The sequence below is a fragment of the Zootoca vivipara genome, chromosome 5, assembly GCF_965207765.1.
Source record: "Zootoca vivipara chromosome 5, rZooViv2.hap1.1, whole genome shotgun sequence".
Classification (NCBI taxonomy): Eukaryota; Metazoa; Chordata; class Lepidosauria; order Squamata; family Lacertidae; genus Zootoca; species Zootoca vivipara.
The window spans coordinates 32425346-32448990 of record NC_142588.1 but is presented as its reverse complement, the minus strand read 5'-3'; the positions used below and the strand labels follow the sequence as shown (position 1 = coordinate 32448990).

The 23645-nt window shown below is 42.8% G+C and overlaps 1 protein-coding gene across 1 annotated transcript; it reads right to left on the bottom strand.

Moving 5' to 3' along the window:
- Positions 1 to 7227: 7227 nt before the first annotated feature.
- Positions 7228 to 23517, bottom strand: LOC118096413 (lysosomal acid lipase/cholesteryl ester hydrolase-like). Its single transcript, XM_035138224.2, has 10 exons — positions 23267 to 23517; positions 18240 to 18348; positions 17423 to 17543; positions 15058 to 15256; positions 12642 to 12751; positions 10734 to 10870; positions 9764 to 9910; positions 9012 to 9083; positions 8386 to 8451; positions 7228 to 7849 (listed from the first exon to the last, which is right to left on the bottom strand). The coding sequence occupies exons 1-10, from the start codon at positions 23335 to 23337 to the stop codon at positions 7616 to 7618; spliced, it is 1266 nt and encodes a 421-aa protein (XP_034994115.2). The 5' UTR covers positions 23338 to 23517; the 3' UTR covers positions 7228 to 7615.
- Between the last annotated feature and the right edge of the window lie 128 nt (positions 23518 to 23645).

The window sequence follows — 23645 nt, the reverse complement described above, 5'->3', positions numbered from 1 at the left end:
GGAACGGATTAATCCACTTTCCATTACTTTCAATGGGAAAGTTCGCTTCAGATTAAGTACGTTTCAGGTTAAGTACAGACTTCCGGAACCAATTGTGTTTGTAAACCGAGGTACCACTGTATTTCTATATGGATCACTTCATCACATCCGATGGTTTTCATTTCAACACCAACCATATATTGGTAACACCCATCTTTACCAAAACATCCCTTCTCCATTCTGTCCTGTGGCTCCTGCTGCTTGCAGCAACATTACTGCTTGGATGTTTCACAGGATTGCACAGGTGAGCCTGTGCACAGGTCATTTCCTAATTAAACTACAGAAACCTCTTCCTCCTCTGTGCTTCCGCTGTCATGCCTCAGGGTTCTATCTTGAATGCTACCACTAAAATCACCAACATCAGAGCATGTGAGAGCCACCCTTAGATTCTTATCTGAGCTTCCTGTTTGCTCATACTCCTTAGCCCTTTTCAGTCATTCTTCCTGCACGTGTGAGTCAAATGTGCATTTTTGGCCCTGCCCCCAGCATTGCCACAAAACCATAATAATAACCGTGTTGACCAGCAAAACTTAACTGTCACCATCCAGTAAGCAGGAACCAGGCCTCACACATAAAAATAAAACCTCTATCAAGCTACATTTATTATCCTTGAAGTACATAGATAAAGATGTGGTCTTCCCCAAACGAAGGTTATGTATTCTTTACTTCAAACTTAACTTACGAAACTGAATAGCAAACCAGAAGAAACAGACATTATCAGGATCAACAAACAAGTCCTTTTCATGGGGGGAAGAAATCCCCCCAAAGGATGTTACTTTCTTTTTCTATGCCACAACAGCAGTGAGAATATTAATAGCAAAATATTGGAAGAAACAAGAATTACCAACTATAGAAGAATGGCAAATGAAGATGATGGACTTTATGGAACTTGCTGAACTGACTGGGAGACTCCGGCACCAGAAGGAAGAGACGGTAGAAGAAGATTGGAAGAAGTTTAAAGTTTATTTAGAAAAATATTGCCGTATTTAAATTTTAGGATATCTTTGGAAGTAATTTTTTGGCTGTAGGGTTAGAAGGAGATGTTAGTATAGAATTTAAGATGAATATATGTAAGTGTTATAATGTGAGGAATTTATAGTAATGGCTAAGTGGTAAGGAATGTTTAAGATTATGATATATGAAACTGCTAAAGATGAGTAGCAATGAAAATCAGATAGGGAGAACTTGGGGAAGTCCACACAAGAATGATTAGAGAAGATGAAAAGATAAGAGTTTATTTGTATTGTTTTTGATTTGTTTGGTGTGTTGTTGGTGTGTTTTTTTATTGTATTATTGTGTTTTTATAATTGTTGATATAAAACGAATAAAATTTTTATGGAAAGGTTTTTTTAAAAAAGTCCTTTTCACCATGCCATATAGTTGTTTTTCTATGTCATACGAGGGAGGAAAGGAAATGGAGGTATTTCCAAAGCAGACCCACTGAAATGAGTGAATATGGCTAAGTTAGGGACTTTCAATGGTCTACTGCAAACAAAATTTACTTGAATACAACCCCATGGTGCTGGAGGAGACTCTTGAGAGTCCCATGGACTGCTAGAAGATCAAACCTATCCATTCTTAATGAAATCAGCCCAGAGTGCTCCCTGGAAGGACAGATCGTGAAGCTGAGGCTCCAATACTTTGGCCACCTCATGAGAAGAGAAGAATCCTTGGAAAAGACCCTGATGTTGGGAAAGATTGAGGGCACTAGGAGAAGGGGACGACAGAGGACAAGATGGTTGGACAGTGTTCTCGAAGCTACGAACATGAGTTTGACCAAACTGCGGGAGGCAGTGCAAGACAGGAGTGCCTGGCGTGCTATGGTCCATGGGGTCACGAAGAGTCGGACACGACTAAACGACTAAACAACAACAACAACCCCATGGAGAGATAGTGTGGGCAGAACACTTTGGGCACATGAAGAGGGAAGGGAAGGGAGATGCCCCACATTATTAGTAAAAAAATCTGAAGCAGTGGAAATATTTGCATGGTGGGTGACCTCACATGTGCTGTGCATTTCTGTACGCCATGTCCTTGGTTTGCTGCAGGCACAGGCACTTTGATTTCAGTCGTATTTTGACTATGTAGTCGTACCTTGGCTTTCAAATAGCTTAGCTCACAAACAACTTGGAACTCGAATGCCGCAAACCTAGAAGTAGATGTTCCAGTTTGCGAACTTTGCCCCAGAAGACGAAAATCCGGCGCAGCTTCCAATTAGCTGCAGGACGCTCCTGCAGCCAATCGGAAGCTGCGCCTTGGTTTTCAAACATTTTGGAAGTCGAACAGACTTCTGGAACACATTCTGTTCGACAACCAAGGTAGGACTGTAGTTCAGCGGGATAGCACTTATTTTGAGGGCAGAGAGTCCCAGGTTCAGCCCTTGACTCTGATTGGTAAGACTGGGCCCAAAAAAGGTCCCCTGACTATTACTGCTAGTCAGTGTAGTCCAGCAGTCTTCAACCTTTTCAGACCCAGGACCCATTTGTAACCCAAACATGAATTTGAGGACCCATTCCTTTAACCACATATTGGCATGGTGGTAGTGTCCCCCTTGCGGCCTACCTTGGACCAGGCCACCAATTGAAGACCAGTGGTGCAGACAATACTGAGCTAGGGGTGAGTTAATTTGTTTTTTCTCAGTTTCTCATTTTTACAAACTTTTACAAACTTCAGTTCAGTTCTCCACATTTCCACATCTGGTTTTGATTTATTTATTTTTAAAGGCCCTCGTGAAAATTCACCAGCATCTCGGTGCTCATTTCTCCCAATGTATGCTTTTTATACAACATTGTGTAATACAACATTTTTGCAAAGAAATTTCCCCTAATAGAATGTGCTTGTACACGATTTTCACTAACAGATGCAGATTGAAATTTAGCTACCTTTACAGCTTTTAAAATGACACCTCCCTTGTTCTCTTATAACGGCAATGACAACCACATGATGTTGTTCTTATTTTCTTATGTTCCCAGAAACCCTAAGGCACCTTTTTCTGTAAGCATGGAATGGAGGGGAAGCTGCCTACCATGCATCTAACCACTGTTATTTTTAAGAAAGTAGGAAGAGCCCTGCTGGATCCAGCCAAGGGAACATCTAGATCAGATGTAGAGAGTGACAAAGAAAGTCCCTTCCGCCATGAGAGGAGGGGAGATTGTGGGCGCCACAAGCACTCCACGAGATGGGGGAATGGATGCCATTCCCCCCAGCCCATTGGCCGGCTCCCGGACATGGCGCTCCCTTGACGCGTCCAATCAGGACGTTCCAAGGGGGCGCGGCTTGCTGATTTAAGCAAGCCCACGGCCGGGAAACTGCCTCTCTTATCCTGACCACCAGCTGCATCGTTTTTGCTGCTCTCGGATCGTCGCTTCAGGACAAGCCTCAGCTACGAAAAGACTTCTTTTAAATCCTTTTCTTTCTTGCCTTCTAGGTCCTTGGCCGGCTACAGTCTGCAGTGCTGTGGAGTGGGGTGGCTGATCAGGCACCGGGGAACAGCGGTTCATGCACTCCGTGAGCCAGCGGCCTCCTCTTCGTTCCCCTCACCTCCGTGCTTACAGGGGTCAGGGAAGTGCGGGCTTGCTTCCACCGCTACCTTGTCTCCGCTGACTGCTACCGCTGCATTCCCAGATCGTGCCGTGAAGCCTTAAGGAGTCTGAAGCCATGGTAGGCGAGGGCCTAAGGCACGACCCGTAGCAGTGGCCCCAGGGTGAGTTCCTAGTTGATCTGCATCGCAGGACTCACCCAACGGTGGTTAACCCTTCACAGACTGCCAGCAGAGCAGGCTGGAGTCGGATACAGATGGTTAGAGCCAATGCCTAAGCCAATACCTCTCTACATCCGTAATCAATAAAGTTGTGGCCTTTTCATGCCCATTAACCTTATGCAATGTGTCCTGTGTCTTTATTTATTCCGGGGGGGGGGGTCGGGGCATCGCCACACAAACAGATGGAATTTTTTTATTTAAAAAATGCAGAAATATAGATACAAGGCAAGTCTTAGGGCCTGTGCACACTCCAACTACCCACACCACCGTGAACTTATTGGACAAAATGCAGAATATAAATGGACTAAATAAAATAACAATGAGCTGTGTTTCAAAAGCTGCATCTCCTACTTCTTGGTCCAGTTTTTCTTCTTCTTCTTCAGAATATACAGTCTCATGAGTCACGCAGGCAAACACGATCATCTGCCAGAATTTAATTCTTTGTTTAAAAACGTCTCTCTCTCTTTGGCTATATAAACCTATGCAATACAATTATTATTTATTTATTTGTTTATATATTTTTTTTAAAAAAAGAGTTACCATCTTGCCGCCTGACTCAATTATGCTCCAGGCTTATCAAATTTATTTATTCATTATGCAGAAGTTCCAGATGGTGGTAATCATCTGGGAAACAATAGCTAGTTATATATAAGAAGGTAAAGGGACCCCTGGCCATTAGGTCCAGTTGTGACTGACTCTGGGGTTGCGGCGCTCATCTCGCTTTACTGGCCAAAGGAGCCGGCGTACAGCTTCCGGGTCATGTGGCCAGCATGACTAAGCCGCTTCTGGCGAACCAGAGCAGTGCACAGAAACGGTGTTTACCTTCCCACCGGAGCGGTAACTATTTATCTACTTGCACTTTGACGTGCTTTCGAACTGCAAGTTTGGCAGGAGCTGGGATCGAGCAATGGGAGCTCACCCCATCGACGGGTGCCGGAAATGACATTAGCACATGCACGCAAATGATTTCTGGTGCTTTTTCAGGCCCAGAAGTGGGCAGCCATGCCACGCCACCCACGCCGGTAAGAGCGGGCGGCAGGGATCATTGCGGTCATCGCAAGCCGGATAAAAGAGGCTTTCGGGTCGTATGTGGCCCCCGGGCCATAGTTTGGGGGAACCCTGGCCTAAGGTAAAGGTAAAGGTACCCCTGACTGGCAGGTCCAGTTGCAGACGACTGGGGTTGCGCGCTCATCTCACTCTATAGGCCAAGGGAGCTGGTGTTTGTCCGCAGACAGCTTCCAGGTCATGTGGCCAGCATGACAAAGCCGCTTTTGGCGAACCAGAGCAGCACACGGAAATGCTGTTTACCTTCCCGCTTGGAGCGGTACCTATGTATCTACTTGCACTTTGATGTGCTTTCGAACTTTTAGGTTGGCAGGAGCTGGGACCGTCGCGGGGATTCGAACCACCGGGATTCGAACCGCCAACCTTCTGATCAGCAAGCCCTATATATATATGCCTTGATTAGGTGTAATATTTTTTCCTGTAGGGGATTTGAGTGAATTAATTATTTTTGCTGGTGGACAGCTGTTCCCGCCCTTGAAAACACTATACAAATTTTTATCATCATCATCATTTCTATAGATGATGAGCATACTAAGCCCATGGGCATAGCCAGGCTTTATGTTGGGGGGGGGAACCTCAGTTATTTAAGTATTTTGTATTGATTTACTTGATTTTGGGGGGGAAGCTGCCCCCCTGCCCCCTGGCTATGCCCACGACTAAGCCCCAATTTAGCAAGGGTCGTTTTTGCACATAGAAATTGACCCCTGCACATGGATCCATCCAGCTTTCATGAGTGTATGTGTGGTACCACTGGGCACACACAAGCAGGGACACATATCAGCAGAGACTGTCAATGCCAATCAGATGTGAGCAGGGCGGTACTGATGTGTGACACATCCTCAGCACAAAGGGGATAAACATCACCTTAAAGTGACACGTTTGTTTTGTGGTAGTTCTTCACTGACCCAGTTCTTCTTCCTTATTATAAAGGCAATGAGCAAGTAATAATCAAATTGCTTGGACTGCTCATATTTGATTAACTGTCTTTTCACAAGTATCATTGTAAGCAAATATAAGAAAGACTAGCTGCTGCCATTTTACAGAAGACCCAGTGCTAAAACACAGCAGGCATAATTTCGTTCGTTGTTGCAGCACTGTAATAGTGGGGGGGGGACTGTTGAATTTCTGCCTAGCACGAAATAGGTAATGGCACAAGATAATGCTTTAGTTGATATTCCCACATTGCAGGAGGTTTGGATGAGAGGACTCTCAGGTTCTCTTCCAACTCTACAATTCTATGATTCTGATATCAAGAAATAAATATGGAGTGATGGGTTCGAATGAATGAATGAAATCAGATCCAAAGCCATCATCCATCACCATCAACAGCAACCAAAGGAACCAACTACTGATGTTTAAGTTTGGAAATGCAGAGGAAACATTGATTAAACTCTACCTGGCCGCAGTGGGCTACTGATTTTACAGAAGAAAAATGAGGAGAGATTGGGAAAAAATGCATCTGCTTGACTGCAGAAAAGCAATATGTAAAAATCAGAGGTAGGAAAATAGATTATCCTCTTTATTGTCTTTCTATCAGACAAAAACAGAATAGATACAATGTGTTTACCAATTCCTTCTTGTTTCCATCAGCAGGTCTACTGCCACCTGGTGACTAATTACACCATCCGCACAGAAAAGAAAATAATTAAATGGTAAAACAACACTGGGGCGTGATAGAGTGACAGCCCATGAGGGGGCTTTATTAAATCGACTGCTTATCAGTACTGGGTGCATATTTTGTACTGTATTGCCAACTGGTGCAACAATCATGAGTTGGAGAATCGCGTTCTCTTGTATTGTAGACTCATACATTCTGAAATAAAGGTGAATCTGGGTTTTGGTTGGATTGGAAAAACTCAGTGGTGGTGGGTGTCTCCATCCTGCCCAGGGTGTGTGTGTGGTGTGTGTGTGTGTGTGTGTGTGTGTGTTGGGTCTGCCCAGTCCCCACTGCCACTGGAGCGACACCAGCCCTGAGTGGCAAGGCTGTTGCACCCTCCTCGCCCCCCCCCATCTCAACCTTGCCGCTGGATTTAGGTTTGATGAGGCCCTAAGCTACTGAAGGTATATGTCCAGCTGCCCTTTGTCAACAACAAATTGTTGCTGTTTTTTGTATTGAATATATGCTATATGGTAATGCCATTTGCACATAACAAAATATGTATTTTATCAAAGCAATTGTTGAACTGAAATACAATTAAGAAGAAATATATTAACAGTGATTTGGGGGGGGCAAGAGAGTGGGGCTCTAAGCTATAGCTTGTTTAGCTTATACATAAATCCCAGCCTCGCCCAAACAATTTAGAGAATTAGGATTCTATTCAATATGAGAATACAGTAGCTAAACAACAACCACTAAACCCAGAGTACATTGCAGTTTGCAGTTAATTATTCTATTGTATTTTAAAGGGGGGCAGGGGAATCTCAGATAGGGAGTTCCATGATTCATTGCAGAGCAGAAGCAAGTTTATTCTATAAAGCATCGTTACACAATATAAAATAAAATGCATTATTATAACAAGTAGTAATAGAGGCTATATCCCTACTTGATGTTACATTTTTACCGTCAATTTTATTATGCCTTTTTCTTCTTCATATCTTTTTGTTCTTGTAAGCCACCTTCAATATTCTTTGTGACAGAAAGGATACATAAGGGATATAAATACATAAATCAATCGATCGATGTAAGATTCCTTTAAAATAAGTGTGCACATTAATATCAGATATATAATTTGCCCCTCATATTAAGTACATTTATTTGTACTTTTGCATCAGACAAAGCACATCCTTATACAACCTCTTTGGTGCATCAAGACCCCAGACAAAATCCACATGTGCCCAATCAGGAATATGCCTGTGGAACACTAAATTGGTGATTCGAGGGAGCAACAGTTCAACATTTCTTGTGCTTGCAATATTGTCATGTCCACCACTCCACACAGCTGTTGGCACAATAGAATCCTCTAATTTATAAAATGGGGGTGAACTCTGTTGATGAAAAGATCAAAAATATGAAAATGAGGTTCACATTTACATTTCTTCTCATTGTTAATATAACTTTTGGATCTTCATGTATTGGATGTCTAACATCTGTCACTTGAAAATCATTCTTTACCTGTCCATTCAGAATCAAATTCCCTATACTGGACCAGTAAGAATAGCAAAAGGTATTAAAGGGGAATCTCCGCTTAGGTTAGGCAGGGGTTCCTTTCCTGACTGCCACAGGTATCACTGGGACACACACTAGTCTGTTCTGCCCCATTCCACCTGCAACCCATCCCACCCTCCTGCCAATCTAGATAGACAATGTCGAACCCGATTGACCAATTGTCTGATATGGTATAAGGCAGCTTTCTATGCTCCTCCTCATTAAATGGCTGCATTTTCAAAGACAAACCCATAGTTTCAATCAGTTCTGTGTCTTTGATGTTATCAGTTACGCAAGAACTCAGAAATCACAACATGGTTCACACTGAATGTTTAACCTGCGAGCAAAATCACTCATTAGAATCCAAATCACTTACCATGTTGTAGATAGCCCCGTTCTTTGGTCCATAATCAAAATATTTAAATTGGTTTGATTTAGCAACCTAAAAAGATGAAAAAGACTTATGCACAATTTGAAATTTGGTGCATGTTCAAAATACTGTACTAAATCTTCTGAAAGATGGATAGTCCAAAGAAAATTCAAAATGTAGGGATCTTGGTTTTCAGAATCTCCACCCATCCACCCTGGCCAATAAAAGGACCAAAAGCTCTGGTTAAAACAGTGGTGTCTCTAGAAAGTCAGGTAGAAGATTATTAATGTATTTATCAACCTCATTTTGAGAAAGCTCTGGGAGATACTGAAGTCTGAAACCCTGGCTGCCAGTCAGGGTAGGCAATTTTGAACTGAAAGGACCAATGGTTTGATTCAGTATAGGGGAGCTTCCCGTATTCTTCCTGTGAGATGCTAACAGGAAGTATTCTAAAAGTATCTAGGATATAATTTCAGGGGTGGGGAGTAATTTTGAAAATGACACTTTCAAAAAAACGAAATGAGAACCTTGTTACAAAAACAAGAATATGTGAAACTGAACATTCAGGTAAATATGTCCAACTTTTGACTCCTGAATTTTGAAATGCTGAGAAGGTTTTTATTATACAGTACCTGACCCCAATGTACGAATGTTTTTACAGAAGAATAATCGGGGAAAATTCCAGTATACACATCTGCTCGACTCTGGAAGAATGATAGGAAAGAAAATGCTTTTTAAAATCACATCCTTGAAGAGTTTTCAAGGAACAGCTACATTCACAAGGCCTTCGCATTTAAGGCAGTACAGCATATAGACACTTGCATGCTGCACAAGGAAGCAGATTTCTGATGAAGAGGTGTCTGGGTACCTAGATGGGTATCCCCCACCCATAGTGAATCCAGCTGATAAAGAGCCATAAGAAGGAAGAAAAGGGGCCTTGAAATTGCATCTCAACATTGAGCACTTGGACAGCACATGGCTCAGGCAGAGAGGTCACCTGGTCACAGCCTGCCCTACTGTAGTAATTCCTTCTAACTTTGCATCTGGAAATTAGCATAAGCAATTGAAATTTGCAACTCTGAGACTTCTTGGTTTTTTTGACTGTGGTGCATTTTGTCTTCAATGGTCGTGTGTAAGTGACCACCTACCTACTAGGTTTGAGCTCAACTTTGAAAATGCATTTTAAACGATGATTGATTACTGTAACATCTATTGAAAGAGGTCTCAAGAATTTCACTATAGAATAATTGTGCTAAGGAAATCAGAATTATGGCAAGTGATAGATTGTTTGATTGCTTTTCTTTTGTCGTTATGTTTATGTACATCGCTAGTTCTTTTAAAAAAAGAAGTAAATGCATAAGCGATATATAATAAATCTGCCTACCACATTTAGGTTTTTCTCATTGTGTCCTTGAAGTAAGGAAAGGACTTCGAGACAAAGTCTGTCAATCAATGGATTGCTGCATATCTTCGCCTTGATAGCTTTTAGTTCGTTACTGAGAAGGCATATTTCTTTATTTCCAAATATAAGCTGTAAAATAAAATAAAAATCTCTAAATTTCTAAATAATAGTCCTTTCTTGGAAGGAAACATTAAGCCTCCAGCTAGGAATAGATCCCCTTTATGTTACAGTCATATACCACCTTCCTCCAGCACAATCAAGGTGATATACCTAGCCTTTCTAGGCAATTGTGCCTTCAGATTCTAATGCAAGCCTGGCTCTGCGTGGCTTCAGCAAGATTTTTGGGGCATGCCCTACAACCACTTGAAGGACTACCTCATTCCCAAAGAACCTCCCAGGTGGTAAGTTAGTGGAATGAAGATGGGGTAATTTTTGTTTTGTTTTAATGGGGATGGTGTTTTTAACTTGGGGGCATAAAATACAGGGTGGGTGTTGTTTTATCTGAAAATGTGCTTGGGAGGAGAGGAGCTGGGGAGTGCAATGGGGGGCAATTACAGCATTTCAGAGTACGAGTAAGTGTGGTGTGAGAGGTGGGGCAGGCAATGTAAGGGGCACACAATGCAGGTAGAGTTGGTGACTATGCCGTATGCCAGCCCCTCCTCCAACCTAGGGAATTGTGGTTGTCCTATCAGCCAACCCTTGGGTCTGTGGATGCTGTTGCTGAATGCAGGTCAGCTCGAAGTGAGGCCTCCCTCAGCCATGACTTGATTGTGGATGAGGAGGCCGATCTGGACCTCATCACTGAGACCTGAGTGGGTGAGCAGGGTGGAGTTCTTCTCCATGTTGAATTAAAGAAACAGAGTGGACAGCATGAAGGGTAGCTCTCTGTTAAGACTCACAAGAAAAATAGATATTAAAATTATGGATCTGCAAATGCTTGAGTCATACTTACTCTTAACAATGCATCAGGCCAGCGTAGAAGAAATGAAAATGGCCCTTTGGTGCCTACCAATACATAGGGAGGAGCAAAACACAGGGAGAGTTTCACTTTCTTAGCAAGCTGCGGCATGGTAGAAAAGGCAATTAAACCTGGAGAAAAGAAAGTTTTTTAAAAACATTGCACCTGCAAACAAACAAATCAGAGATAAGAAACCTGTGGCTCTCCAGTTGCTGCTGGGCTACAACTCCCATCAGCCATACTTGCTGCGGCTGATGGGAACTGGGGTCCATAAGCATCCAGAGGGTCAGCGGCGGAGCTTCATGCTCCGCCACCGAGGGCGGAGAGCAGGCGCGCTGCCCCCAGGGACATGGTGCACATTCTGGGAGCGGGGCGCAGTGCACGTTTTGGGGGCAGGGCGTGCATTTTGGGGGTGGGGCAGGCAGCCGCGATGGCGCCCTTGGGATCGCGCTGCCCTATCTTCCTACGCCCCGGCAGAAGGTGAAAGGTTTTCCATCTCTCTTCTTTTGAAATGTCTGTCATACAACGAATTCAGGTTGGTTTGCTCTTTGGATGTGTCTTAAATTAGGCACTGGAGTCTTGAAGAGAATCTGTCACATATAAGTGCTGAGCAGGATCCTGTTCTTTCATGCCTGCTGGTCTCTCTCTCAGACTTTGCTCACTTGCACCAGAAATGGAGATTATTCATGTATATTCTGCACAGCCAAAACCACAGGCAGGCAGACGTGGAGAGTCCAGGATGTAATTATAGCTCTCTGTCCTAGTCAGCCACTCTGACCCTGACCTGTCCAGCACCCTGTTCCTTGCAGTGGCCAACAAGATGCTTATAGGAAAATAGGACATGAAGGAAATGTTTTCTCTAGCGCATAGCATTCTGAGATATGGTGTCTCCAACCATGATGGCAGTATATAGCCATCATGACTAGTAGCCATTAATAGCTTTAACTTTCATGGATTTTTACAAGCCCATTTTGCAAGCATTTTGCAAACATCTACATTTGTAGCTAGCCCATCACCAACTTAAGTGGTAGCAAATTTCATCGTTATACAATGCACCATGTGACTAAGTACTTTCTTTTCTTTCCCATCACTAAGGTTACCAGATATATTTTTTTCAATGAATCTGGGGACACTTTTCAACTTCCTACTAAATAGATGGATTTTTTCAGGGGACTGATTTGTAAATCCAGGGATTGTCCCAGGGAAACAGGGATGTCTGGTAACCTTACCACAATCTCCCAGCACTGAGCTACATTGGAAGACCTGGCTTCTAAGAAGTACATCAGGAGGCAGATGAAGGCAGTGATGGACGTGATGGAACCCACCATGCACAGGTGGGTTTGTTCAGGTATGTGGCTGATCAAGGCAACAGGGGTGACCACCACTTTCATGCCTAGCTTTTAAGCTTCCAGATACATTCTGGGACACAGAATATTAAAGAGGATGGATCTAACTGTGATCTAATAAGTCAAAGCTTGTGTTCTCATGCTGTTAAAGCAGAAGTGAGGAAGCTGTAGCCCTCCAGATATTGTTGGACTTCCATAATCCCTGCCTTTTGACCATGTTGCTGAGGCTGCTGGGAGTTGGAGTCCAAATCTGGAGTGCCAAATATTCCCCATTCATACCTTAAGGTCACCAAGCCTCTGTCCATTACTGCAGCCCTCCTCCCCTGACCATGTTTTGAGTCCCAGCTTGACTACTGAAAAACGACTTTCTCTTGGAACATATGTGAATGCTGCTTTTTTTTTTTTAAAAAAAAAAGCTACTATGCTTTAACTTGTTTCTTTTCTTTTCTTTTCTTTTCTTTAGTCTATCCAAGAGTCCTGAGATTGGACCACATCCCTAGTGGGTTCCTCAAGAATGCAAGAAGGTAAGAGACATTTCATTCTGCTCTTCACTTACCCAATGTACATCCCTGGGAATGACCAATATAATACAAGCTTTTTTCCTTAGTCTTCTGCAGAATAAAGTTAATGGCTGCTGGAATATCATAAATTGCCGTTTCATGAAAACTGAAAGACATAGACAGAATACCAGTGAAACTTTGACCACCTGCATTTGCATAATAATTAATAATAATAATAATAATAATAATAATACCCCGCCCACCTGGCAATGTGTACAATTGTGTACATTGATGTATCAATATTAAAAAATACAATACATCGGACATGGTAACCCTGACATTTGGAGGATAACCTTGCAAGTTGTCCAGTGGGAATAGTAAGGAAACAAAAAGTAAATATATATTTATGATTTATTTAAATATTTCTATTTCACTTAAACTAGCCCAGTTAGGTTCTCAGATATATACACTGTCCACAGGCCGTCTAGTAATCCAAATCCCTAATTTTTCAGGGCTTTATCTGTCAGTAGTAGTCAAGGTAGGCCGAAGACATTTTGGCACCTGAGTCAAATCACAAAATTGTGCCATGTCCCACCAGGGAGGAAGGAGTGAATTGAGATCTACATCAGGAGCAATTGTGGAGGGAATCAAATCAACCTTACCTATGGTTGAAGTGGGAATCAGAAAGCAGCCCTCTCTGAATCATGCTGGGCAAGTGCCAAGCCCAGGAAACCCCAGAGGGCAGCCCCCCACTGTTTCTTTCCTGGGCAGTAGAGGAGTCCTGCAGCACCCCCTATTCACCAAGAGGCTGCTGTGGAGGCAGCATTGGAGGGGTTGCCAAGGAATTGTCAATCCTGGCCCTTAAGTAGCATGCCACAGCCATTGCTGCCACCATGGCGGCAGCAACAGGCGATGCATTGCGTGCCCAGCTGCAGAGTCCCCTGCCCCAGTGTGCCTGATCTAAAAAGGGGGGTAAAATGAATGGACACGACAACCATCTGGGATTTAAAATTTGCCACAACTTTATTGATTTCAGATGTTCAAAGCCTTGGCATGGGCATTGGGTATGTATCCCTCTCAGCCACCCCCCCCCCAACTGGTGGAACAACTGAGGAATGACAGCGTCTATTGGGGGGCAGATTCATCGCAAAACACAGGTTTATGTGGATGGTCCCCAAATGCTGAGGGAAGCTCTATGGCCCACCAGCCCTGGGCAACTGGCTCTTTGGACAGAGACTTCCCTCCAGGCCCCTCTAATGGGGTACCCTGTTAACGCTGCCACAGTGAAAAGGGGGGGAGGGTGAGTCACCACTTCATCACACCCCTATTGGATGAAATACTATAGGATTCCGCCCAAGGCCAAAGTTCTGACTAGTGCTATGGGGAAGGCGCAAAACCTGAGACGCTGGGGAAATTCCTTCCCGGCAACCATCAAAAGACCACAGCAAAGCCCTCCTAGCTGAAGAAGAAATGGTTAGAGAAATAGCAACTATATTATAGAGAGGGACAAAGTGGATGATGCTCCCGGCCGACTGGACTGCAGCACACAGGGTCGGCCAGGCAAATAGTTGGCAGGCGGACCTGAGTGAAGCCTGCTCGCCAAGCCACGCCCCCCAGACCGCTGCGGATTGGCCCGTTTGAATCTCCGGGTTTGGTGGAAACCCATGAGGTACCACAGCAGCCAAGAGGGATGCAGAAAATGGCACTGCACAGTGGGGCAAGCTGAGGAAGGCGCTGGGCCGCAATTGTTGCTCACCAGGAGAAAAAGTCAGTAAACGGCTATTCCTTAGAGGATGGATCTGCTATCCCTTTGGAGCCTGCCACCTCACTTTGCCTCACGTATGGCACGCCCTCATAGTAGTGGTTATGATGCACATATTCCTCTCTGGAATGTATATCAATTTGTTTTTCATTCAGCTTTCAGTGTATGCAATGTGCACTTTAAACACACCTTTCCTTCTGCAGATCAAGTCTACCCCTCTTCTAATTTTCTAGCAAAGGAAACATTTCCTGCAGTATTTGGTGGTTTCGGTGATGCCCTTCCACTCTTACTTAAGATAGTTTAGGCTTGTCCAAAGGTGTCATGGGCTTTGAAGAAACTCGATCTCAGGACACAAGGGAGAAACATGCTAAGAGGAAGGCAAGCTTGGCAAATCTACCCCGTGATCAACTCCCACCTGGAAACCAATGTCCCCACTGTGGAAGGACGTGTGGATCCAGAATTGGCCTCCACCGTCACTTACGGACCCATGGTTAAAACTGTGTTCATGGAAGACAATCTTACTCGGCTATGAATGATCACCAAGGAAGAAGAAGAAGCTACAAGGCAGGACAAAGTAAAATGCTTAACCATTCAGGTTAGATGGTTACAGTCTGGGACACGCTTTTTCTTTACCATTCTAGCTGAGTCCTGGGAAAGTTCTCAGGAAAAGCATCCCTTCCATCCAAGCAACATTGGTCCCTTGTACTTACCTGAAATTCCAAAATTCTTTTTGGTCTACTGAGAAGTGCTTGTGTCTTCTAGACCAGGTGGTCCCCCTGTTGTTTAGTATCCAGACATCATAACCGGCATCTGCTAGGACAAATCCCAGACTATTGCTAGGAAGATTTGCAATCCAGCTCCTACCTTCCAAAAAAAGGTCAACTACCAATAACGCAACTGGCCTAGGCCCTGTAAAACAAAGAGAATATTGGATCAAATACTCCAGATATGCTCACTCACAGAGCATCAACATTTCCCTTTGGTATCTGACTCGGGGCCAGGAGACAGGGGGCAGTGGGTACACCATTCACCTGCCCAAGGTCAAAAGTGTGGCTTGGGAGCCAAAGAAGGGGAGCCAGAATGTTCCTTTTAAAGTGGTTAATCAATGTTGCAAACGCTCCAAATGGGTGTCCCTGATTTAAAGCAGCTGTCCCAGTTTCTGATTTTATCTCAGAATGTCCCGCTTTTCCTTAGGATGTTCCTATTTTCATTGGAGAAATGTTAGAACGTATGGAGTTATCCAACTCCAGAGCTGTCTGAAGGCAGTCCTGTATAGGGAATTTCTTTAATGTTTAATTATGTTTTTATATATGTTGGAAGCTGCCCAGAGTGGCTGGGGCAACCCAGTAAGATGTATGGGGTATAAATAGTAAAATTGACATTATGGAATGGGATGTCCCTATTTTCACTGGAGAAATGTTGGAGAGTATGATGTTGTACTCTTCTTAGAATAACATAGTCTAGCATATACTGGTTCATCCCATCGAGTTGGTGATTAAAACAATGGGAACTTTTTTGAACTGCTCTCCATTTTGAACCCCATCCTTCTGGAACACGTGCTAAGTAGTATAGGAGTCACAGAAAAGGAGCGGGCAGTTTCAAGTTCATTATCTGTCCCTGATTCACAAAATTAATTTATTGCAGAATGCTTGAATCGTGTGAAACAACACATTTTGCTTGTGAGGCAAATTGCAAAGTAGGCCTACTTAGCCGCAATAGTAGATGCCACACCAGATTCTTCCCATATTGAACAAACAACATTTGTTTTGAGAAACATACTTTTAAAAGAAACACAGAATTCTCAAGTCTGCAGATTGTAGCAACAAAAGAGGGAGAGAAATTGCTCAGTTGATAATTGTTCATTGAAAGTACAAACTATTCCTCTCGGTGAAAGTACAGCTCAGCCTTGCAATAATGGGGCAAATATGGCTGGAAAATACAACAACACGCAAGCAAGAACAGAATTTTTTTTCACTTTGCAATTGTCCCACACCCAACTTATGTGGAAATGATGCTGCATACATGAAGAAACACCATTTGGGGAACAATTCAAGCTGTGTACCACCTGTTTGGTTCCAGTCCTAAGCAATGGGAAGAACTAAAAAAAATGTGTGGTTGTTGTCTCCATGGTATGTCTAAAACTAAATGATCAGAACATGTTGAATGTGCAAAGCCTTTTGCAGCTCACTTGCCTAGAATTAAATTAGCACTAGAAGATCTTAATTTGCTGGCCAAAGCAAGAAATGAAGCCCATGGAATTTATCATGACATCTTTTCCCTATGTGTTAACGTCAGCCATGTGGTACAAAATATTAGCTGGCATAGATAATTGCAACAAGGTCACCCCAGCTAGAGATATATCACTGGAAGCTGAAGTAGCAAACATAGACATTCTCCTCATGGAGCTGACAAACTTTGAAACAACTGGAAATGCTTGTGGAATGAATCCAAACTGGCTGCATCAAACCTAACAGAAATAGACAGGGCTTTTTCATAGCTGCCAAGTTTTCCCTTTTCTCGCGAGGAAGCCTATTCAGCATAATGGAAAATCCCTTTAAAAAGGGGATAACTTGGCAGCTATGGGCTTTTTTTCAGAGAGAACTCAGTTCCGGCACCTTTCAGGCATTGTAAGAGAAAGAGGGGTGTGTTCTTGGTGAGTTCCGGCACCTCTTTTTCTGGAAAAGCAACACTGGATATAGATGTGATGGAGTTAGGTGCAAGAGGGCAGGGCCACATGTTGACAGCACACCTGATGCTAATTTGGAAGAAACTTGGCAGAGATGATACTCAAGAAGAGATATTTGTGGATATATCCCACCATATCCAAAAGGGATGTGGAGAGAAAAGCTTTATTTTTATCAAATAGCCTACTGACTACTGAAAACAGAAATACAACATTTACCCCCAATACATAAAGCAAATTTCGGAAAGGCACAATTAAAGCCATTAGATCCGTGGAACCTGTTAACAGAGGACACACTTGGGTGAAATGTCCATGCTGTTATTTAATATTTTTCGCAGAAAAGGTATGAACAGCACCTCAAACAACCATACAAAACACCATTCCAAAGATACCTGTCTTTATTCCAGAACCGTTTATTCCATGTGGAATTCTGTTTGCCTGCAGGTAATAGCCATCCTCTGTCAGGACTGTATACTCTTCACTGGGATATCCCCAATACTGGATGATTTCAGGCTGTGAGTGGAGAGGGATGGAAATTAAAAAGCTTGATAAAAAAATATTCTGGGACAATTCTCAGAGCCAGGATCATTGTTCAATGACTTCCCTAGCCCTACACCAGGAATGAGAAGCCTGTGACTATAGCTGGGCTCCAGCTCCTATCAGTCCCAGGTAACAATGGTCAAAGATGATGGGAGTTGTAGTCCAACAACATCTGGAGGGCCTTAGGTTCTCCATTCCTCCCCTAAACTCTTATAATGTACACATGATTGTATGCAAGTTTGCCCAAAACACACCTTTCTGCAAGCCAATTTTGCCAGACAAAATGCTTTTTTGTATGTTGTTTTCACCCATATTTGCATTTTAGAACACACTTTACCCTGACATATGTGTTTCTAGTTCCATTACCTGATTGGAGAACAGCATTGCAAAATTTGGGAAATGCCAATTTTGAATGATTTTTTAAATATATATAATTGTTTCAGAAAATGCAAATTAAGTGGATTCAGCTTGAAATGTGAACGGAATCAAATTTCTCCCCAAGGGAGGATAATTGTTTAAAACACTTTCAGATAAATTTGCAGTGCGAGATAACCCTGTCAAGCATGGAGAATCTGCTTGGGAATGCATGCACACTTGAAAACGGTTTAAAAGGGAAGCTGTAAGGATTACAACCTACTGTTTTCAAGGGCACCTGAATTATCAACTTACAATTTCCATGAATTCTTGAGGATTCAAATGTTTTCCCCTTATGAATTCTTCAGACATCACAGCCTGTTGGACTAAGCAGGCCACTCCCCAAAACAGCCACATCTTGGGCCTGTGTATAAAACAGAACTACAGTATCTCCTTAATAGAAAATGTTTCAGGGAAAACACTGAATTGAAGAAAGGTCTTAAGGAGATCTGATAGGTGTTGAAGGCTGTGATGCAACAGAATTATTAATGCTAAATGCTACCTTGATGGTCCTTGATATTAGTAGATTCTGAGGATGAGAAGTACAAATGAATATCAAATGATATGCTGATAAATGTGTGTTCATTTCTCAGAATGTTTTTAATGGGTCAAAAAAAAACAATTTTCAATTTCTTTATGCAATCCTCTTCACAATTGTTGAGTAGGGTGATGACTTTTTTACAACCTCATTTCCCTGTATCATAATTTGATGAGCTTTCATTAAAGATTAGATACAATCTTACTTTCAAAGAGATTTGATTTTTAAAAAAACCTTACGCACAAGATGATTTAAAAAAATTTATTTATCAGTTTTTTGACCATTTTTGAAGTCACTGTAAGCAGATATAAAATTGAACCCAAGCTTTAGAGCCACATGTACACAACATTATATAGGGTCATCAAAAAACACAAGGAAGCTTTTTTTAGCTGCAGTAACAGTATAGACGCCGCTAGAGGACAATGTTTTGCTACCTCTCCTGTAGGTTCTTTTCCCAGCGTGTCCGGCAGGGTCTGCTGGTTGAGTTTTGAGGTCCCAAAAAGGGGCTTTTACCTTGCACAGGTGTGACATTTGTATACCCTATGTTGCTAAGAACACTCCCCATTGTGGAATCTGGTGTTGTGTCCAAATTTGATACGAAATATATATAGAATTGTTAATACAATTTTATGAAATGGTAAAACGGCATACAAAAATTTTTTAACACGGTTTGTGCGTAACCTTTTAAAATATTTCAATAGAATATACCTCATTTTAGTCATTAATAGGCAAAAGTTCATCCATTTGTGCTACAGGAAATAATTTTTGAGAAAAAAAATGAAAAAGTCATCACCCTATTGTTGAGTGCTCCCTTACCTCAGTAGATACACAAGACCTATACATAAGAACATTCACTTCTCAAGCAGCATTGGTAGTTCATCTCTTGAGATATCATGGAAAAAATTAATGTGGGATGAAATAAAGTGATTTACAGTGGAACCTTGGTTTATGAACACCTCGATTTACGAATTTTCGGTTTATGAACGCCGCGGACCCATCTGGAACGGATTAATTCACTTTCCATCACTTTCAATGGGAAAGTTCGCTTCAGTTTATGAACGCTTCAGTTTAAGTACTCCGCGGACCGTCTGGAACAGATTAATCCACTTTCCATTACTTTCAATGGGAAAGTTCGCTTCAGTTTATGAACGCTTCAGTTTATGAACAGACTTCCGGAACCGATTATGTTCATAAACCGAGGTACCATTGTATCATATTTATGCAGCTGTAATTAAGGGCAGTTAATTAGATTTTTTCTTCCACTCAGCAACTCATGTGTTTGTCTGAAGCATGAAAGTGAAAGACTTCAAAAAGTTAAATTCTGCGTCCCAAAGGAGCATCTGTTTGAAAAACCCCAACTTGCCTGAAAATAATTGCTCTTTCTTGGTGACAACTGCTCATTATATATCATTATTCACACATTCTGATCATAAAAGGATGCCATGTAATTTGCAATGCAATTTGTCCACATCATGAATACTTGTCTCTCAGATCTGAAACTTGCCAGGTATGTTGGGGTTGTTTTGACAGTGGCCAAAGGCAAATGTGTTTGCTTAGAAAAATTAAGGACTGAGAACATGCCAGAGATCAAACTGTGTTCCAAGATTGATGGCAGCTTGAGGCCCATCTGAACGCAGCAAAATAAGGTCAGTTATAATCATTTCACGTTGCTGGCAAAGCTTCTATAAGTTCTACAGAAATGGTTCTTCAAAAGAATAAGTTTGATGTTATCCGCTGGCTCTGGCAGGGGTATTCTCCAGAAAGAACAATAGCATATCCTTCTACTGTGCCGAAAATTCCGAGACCATCATGAAAACCGTAGGGGAATCATGGATTTTTACTTCGTCACAGAGAGTTCTAATTTGAGGTAATGTTAAAGGGGCACTGTGCTCGCAGCGAGCTTGCATTTTTAGTGTAGCTGCAATATTGCCCATCGCCCCCTTTAAGAATAGCTTGCCTCCCTGTCTTCAGCCCCATCCATGGATGCCCTATGCAGAGGAAAAGAATGGGGGGGAGGGGCTCAAACATCAGCAGTGGAGGTCATATGTGAGTGAAGATGTTTTTGGAGCCTGCAGAACCTGGCAGAGGAGGAGAGGAGAGGGGAGAGGATGCTTTCAAAATACGTGTCTATTCTGCTGTGAAGTGCCCTTGCCCTCTCCCCTTCCTTTCCTATCTGCACTCTCTCTCTGTCTGTCTGTCTCTCGTCCTTCCCATTCTGCTCTTTGCACCCCAGCAGCATGTGCTGGCCCCCTTCCAACACAGGCTCCCACTCACTACCAATTAAACACATGCATCACACTCATAGCTGCCAAGTTATCCCATTTTTTAAGGGAAATTCCCTTATGCTGAATAGGCTTCCTCGTGAGAAAAGGGAAAACTTGGCAGCTATGATCACACTGTCAGTAAACAGATCCAAGGAATGTGTGACCAGCCAAGAGAAAGAAGGCGGTGGTGGAGATGAAGGGCATCATGGGGGTGGGTGGAAGGAGAGGTCAGGCAGAGGTTTTCCCTACATATTCTCTTCTTTCCTCCTTTTCCAAATATGTCCTTCTGTTCAATTTCCCTTCCTTTTCTCTTGCTTTCCCTCTCATTTCTTCTTCTCCCGCTTCACTTTCTCCCTACTTTTCCTTCCTTCCTTTCCCCCTTTCCCCAGTCCTCCTTCCTTTACTTCCTCTCCCGCTTCACTTTCCTTCTCTCCCCAATTCTTTACTCTTTCTTTCTCCCTTTCTTTCTCTCTTCTTCATTTCCTTCATATTCTCTCCCCCCCCCATTTTCCCTTTCCTGTTTTTCTTTCTTCTCTCTGTCCTTCCTTTGTTCTTTCTCTCCTTTCCTGATTCTTCCTTTCTTTCTTCCCTTTCTAATTACAGCGACCGTTTTCAGTTAAATTATATTTCATAGGCAAGGCAAAATATAGCACAGCATTTCTATCTATCTAGATCCTATACATTTCCTAATCAGTGCAGAGACTTTACCCCTATGTACACTGTCACATGAGTAAAGGCCTTGGAACTCAACTGGGACTTCCTAAATCAAGGCTCAGAGACCACGAGTTCCAACCCACAAGCTTCGCTCCTTTGGAAGCTGGGGCATCTGAAGCTTGCTCCCAGGTAAATGGGTAAAGACTGTGCAGTCGTACACTGCAATCCTAAGCATTGTTACTTAGAAGTAAGTCCCACTGAGATCAATAGGATTTACTCTCTGATATGTTCCTGATCATTCTCACAGTTTCTATCATTCTCATTCTCATTCTCATTATTGTATCTAATCTTTTTCCTTGACAGGGACTCAAGGCAGCTTATAGCTAAAATGTTATTTCATTTATCCATTGAAGGTGTATCTTATTGGGATCAACACATTTGTTTCTTTACAAAAATCCCGTGAGGCTAAGAGGCTGTAAGTGGGCCTAAGTGACAATTGTATATGAATATATGATGCATACATGTGTGGCGAGATCAAACAGGGGAGAAGCTTTGTGATGTAGAATAGAACATTCCCATTTTCATTTGAAGAATATTAGAGGGTATCATATCTCCAATGCTGGAGCCATTGCCAAGCGAGTTGTGACACCAAATACTGGGCTGCAACAGCTCATGTCTCAATCCATTATACAGTGTGGGCTTAGCTAAACTGCTAACATTTTTGCATTTTAAAAAAAAAAATATGGTAAAAAATGCTTTAATCTTGCATTTGTAAAGAGTGAAACTTGCTATTATTCACAATGGGATGCAGGTATATCCAAGCTCAGTACATAACACTTTTTAATAGATTACTGGATTGTACTTTATGACAGTAATGTCTAATGTTAAATGTACATCTGAGAATGCAAGCTATTAATATGCAAGACCAAAGACATGTCATCCCAAAATAAATTAAAAAGATACATGAAAGAAAATGTTTTTTCTTACCTGTTTCTCTTTGTGAGTAGCAACAAGATCTCATATAGACACTGCAGAAGACCTAGTTTGTAACAAGCTGCAGAGAATAAGATCTCTTTGATGGTGCACTATATAAAGGTGCATCAGGTGCCCTTGCGGGTACATTTTAAATATTAGAAGAGATGCAGAGCAAGCAAAATGGTTAAGATCATACACATTCCCATCATATGCTTAGTGGCATAGGCAAGTCTGTACAAAACATTGAAATTTATATTACACTTCCCTGTATTTTTTAAAATGTAACTCAGAGATTTATTATTATATAATGACTGTGGTTTACAGTCATTTACTTCATTTCATTAAATAGCTACATAGCATCCAAAGAAGCGCACAAAACCAAAGTCTTTTCTATTGTACTAGCCACGCGTTGCTGTGGCTGAGGCTAAGAATGGACGTGCATTTTGTCTGTAGATAAGACACAGATAGGAGGGTTGTAGTGAAAGTAGAGAAGGTACCCCTGCCCCCCATTTCACAGTCCCCCAAGGGCGTTCTGATAAATCCCCCCATCCCGTCCCGACCCATTGAGGGTCCCCGAAAGCCGTGGGTCTCCTGCACTCTCCGTCGGTGTTCCTTCTCCCCCCCCCCTTTGCATACCTCATGCTCTTGGCGGGGCAGGCAGGCGAAGGGGCAGGATCTGGCCATTGACCTCGGAACAGGAGTCCTCCACTATCCGCTGGCGTTTCCCCCCCCCCTCATATAGCTCATGTTCTCTGCATGGCCCGGCGGTCGATGGGGTAGGATCCGGGTGTCGGCCTTGGAGCAGGAACCACCCAGTCTCCATCAGAGTTCCCTCTTCCTCCCTCACATACCTCATGGTCCCAGCGGGACCTGGTGAGAAGGGGCAGGATCCGGCCATTGCCCTTGGAGCATTAGTCGCCATGGTGGTGGTTCCAGCATGCTGTGTTTGCTGACATCAGGATCCAGCCCCCGCCCTCAGAGAAGGAGTTGCCGAGTAGTTGCTCCCAGCAGCCTCCGCTGTGTGATGCATGTAGTATAGCATCTGCTACATCGACGCCCAATAGATGCCGCTGTGTGGAGTTGTGTTTTTGAAAAATGGAGTTTTACCTGCCACAGGTGAGAAATCTGTCTATGCAAAGTGTATGCAAACACTCGTGTATTCACATGTGATGTTGTGTCCAAATTTCAATGCAATCGGTCAAGCAGTTTCAGAGAAACGTGGACACACAC

Excerpts from the sequence above, each read along its gene's own strand:
- LOC118096413 (XM_035138224.2), bottom strand. The coding sequence starts at position 23,337 with ATGGCGACTAATGCTCCAAGGGCAATGGCCGGATCCTGCCCCTTCTCA. Across the intron at positions 17,544-18,239 it reads CTCAAGAATTCATGGAAATT|CCTGAAATCATCCAGTATTG; the intron begins GTAAGTTGATAA and ends CTCCACTCACAG. Across the intron at positions 10,871-12,641 it reads TTCCCAGGGATGTACATTGG|GTTTAATTGCCTTTTCTACC; the intron begins GTAAGTGAAGAG and ends TCTTTTCTCCAG.